General features: G+C 38.9%; 1 protein-coding gene across 1 annotated transcript; it reads right to left on the minus strand.

Annotated features, from left to right (window-relative positions):
* Window positions 1–481: 481 nt before the first annotated feature.
* Window positions 482–1,918, minus strand: LOC131785481 (GFP-like fluorescent chromoprotein amFP486). Its single transcript, XM_059102368.2, is given in 7 exon segments — window positions 482–585; window positions 588–623; window positions 626–678; window positions 1,136–1,175; window positions 1,178–1,353; window positions 1,654–1,751; window positions 1,857–1,918. Coding segments are annotated over 6 exon segments (492 nt in total). The 5' UTR covers window positions 1,737–1,751; window positions 1,857–1,918.
* Between the last annotated feature and the right edge of the window lie 502 nt (window positions 1,919–2,420).

The following is a 2,420-nucleotide window of genomic DNA, read 5'->3' on the forward strand; positions in this document are numbered from 1 at the left end:
AGGCGGAGATCCACAAAATGGCTCGGTGGCATCTCGTGTATCACCTTCTTGGCCCTGGAGGAAAAAAAATCAAGAATGACCCATGATTTCTCGCTGAAATAGGAATTATAGATATTGAGTCATCTACTTCGACGCCCTGGTAACCACAAAGATGAAGACAGTTTCCGAACAGTGCATTCGAGTTGTAATTATGATCTTAAGCGATCACAAAATTCGGAAATTTAAGCGAATTTGAATACGGAAGAAACGTGCAAACCTCGGAGGTGACTCTAAACTGTCGGGTGCACTGCTTCTGAATATATAAGTTATGTTCGCCGCTTCTTATTACGTAATTTCATAACAATGGACTGAATTTATACTGCAAAGTTACAATAACAGTTGGTGCCTTTTTGGGGACTCGGGAGAGAAACCCGTTACGATCAAGTCTGTTTACATGTCTGAACACAGCAGTCGAAGCCAACGTAATTACCTGTAATTGTTTTCATATCGACATTGCAGCATTTTCCCATCCTTCGACCAAAAGGTACATGATAGTGTCTCCCTTGATTGTTCCATCACAAGGAGTCATTTTCTCCGAGGTTGGTTCCAGCCAAGCGTCTTGTTTTGCATGACAGGCCCGTCGATGGGAAGTTGCCTCCTTGGAAATTGGTCTTGTGCACAAGAGTGTTGCCTTTGCGGCTGTCAAAGTAGAAAGCATTTCAGAAACGCAAAATGAATAAAACATACATTTTGAGTCCACCTTAACGAGGTAAAAAGGTTTTAATGGAATAAAAACCTCTAAATCAACAGGTTAGATTACTATGTTAAAAGAAAAATTAGCCTGAAAGGAAGAAAGTGAACGAATATAAAAAAATTAGGTCAAGTTTAAATTTTGCCTAATCATTTTTGAAAAGCAAGCGGTTTGTCGCTGTATTACTTCACTTTTGAGGCTTCCATGATGATATTCATCATGGAAATCCGTCGTGAATTTTCACTTTTTCACATCGAGCCCAAATCTTTGTGTAGTGTTGCAGATTATGCAAGAAAATTTAAATGATTTTTGTTTTCAATCATTCACAGATGTAAATCAAAGATCTTTGTTCAATCTGCAAGTTAAAAAAGCTGATTAACAGTTAAGTAGAAAGTAATTACTCACCTCATTTCCACGGTGGCCGTGGCACTCCCTCCATCTTCAATGTTAATTTCCTGTCGTATGTCAGACCTTCGGGAAATGCTTGCTTGAAATAGTCAGGAATATCAGCAGGATACTTCATAAAACATTTGAATCCATACTTCAAAGTCGGTGCCACTATGTCAACGGCAAATGGAAGGGGTCCGCCCTTTGTAACACGGAATGTCCCCGTTTGTTTGCCTCTGAAATATTCAGATAGAGAGGATTTTCGATATTGTGGTCTTTCATTAACGAAATCACTAGCATATGACTATTTTGGTGCGTTTTCATCACATAAGTGACTTGCGCACAATGACGTCTGGACGAGTTACTATATAAAGCTTAGATTTATAAACCCCTTTTTCCAAGACAGCCATACGCAGATGACACAAAACAGCCAAAGGAAACATAACTGAAATAACCAAATTTGCTTTGGTTAGACCAGCAATGCATCCACGCAAAAGGACAATTTACAGGTTGATCGTTATTTCACATAAACGTACTCGTAAGGTTTGCCGGTGCCTTCTCCTTCGATGGTGAACGCATGACCATTGACACAGCCCTCCATAAGCCATGTCATCTTCATGGTATCAGCTAAAACCTGAATATGGACGAAAATTATCAAAAACTGTCAGGAGAAAAAGATTTTCTGGAGAGGCACTTAACCCGCCTATTCTATTAGCCATGTAAACTACAATTCACTTACATATTTGAATGAGACATCTTAAAATCTGCTTCGCAAAGTCGAGAAACGAGCACTGTTATCGGCCTAAGAGGTGTGTCCTGCAATTGGATCAAATTGATGGTGAGCCTCCCTGGTTTTGCCAAATTTATACAGTGCCACTTAACCCAAAAAGACAATGATCATTATATGTCTGACGCGCCGGATAACGTGTACACAGATTATATCCTTTTCCGACGATTCGTGTAATCTTTTAAGCTTGACTGTCTGCCCATTTTGGCCTTGGGAATTATTTTTGCCGAAAATAACAACGTGTTACGTGACCTGTTTCATAACGACCTAACAAAGCACGAAGGTTCAATATGTCATAAACAGACTCTTAATATACATATCTATAAATATAATATTAGTTAATAATGTAATTAAAGAAGTATTGCAACTGTTTTTTTTTTCTTTTTCCGAAATGGAACTCGATGGAACCGTGCAATTCCACCGTTCTGGCCTGCAAGACTGGCAGAGTAAGTTTCAAGGCTAATCAGTTATGTAATTATAGACTTAAGTTGCTTCTAGGTATCGAAATATTTCGAT

Source organism: Pocillopora verrucosa, chromosome 1, assembly GCF_036669915.1.
Source record: "Pocillopora verrucosa isolate sample1 chromosome 1, ASM3666991v2, whole genome shotgun sequence".
NCBI classification, from domain to species: domain Eukaryota; kingdom Metazoa; phylum Cnidaria; class Anthozoa; order Scleractinia; family Pocilloporidae; genus Pocillopora; species Pocillopora verrucosa.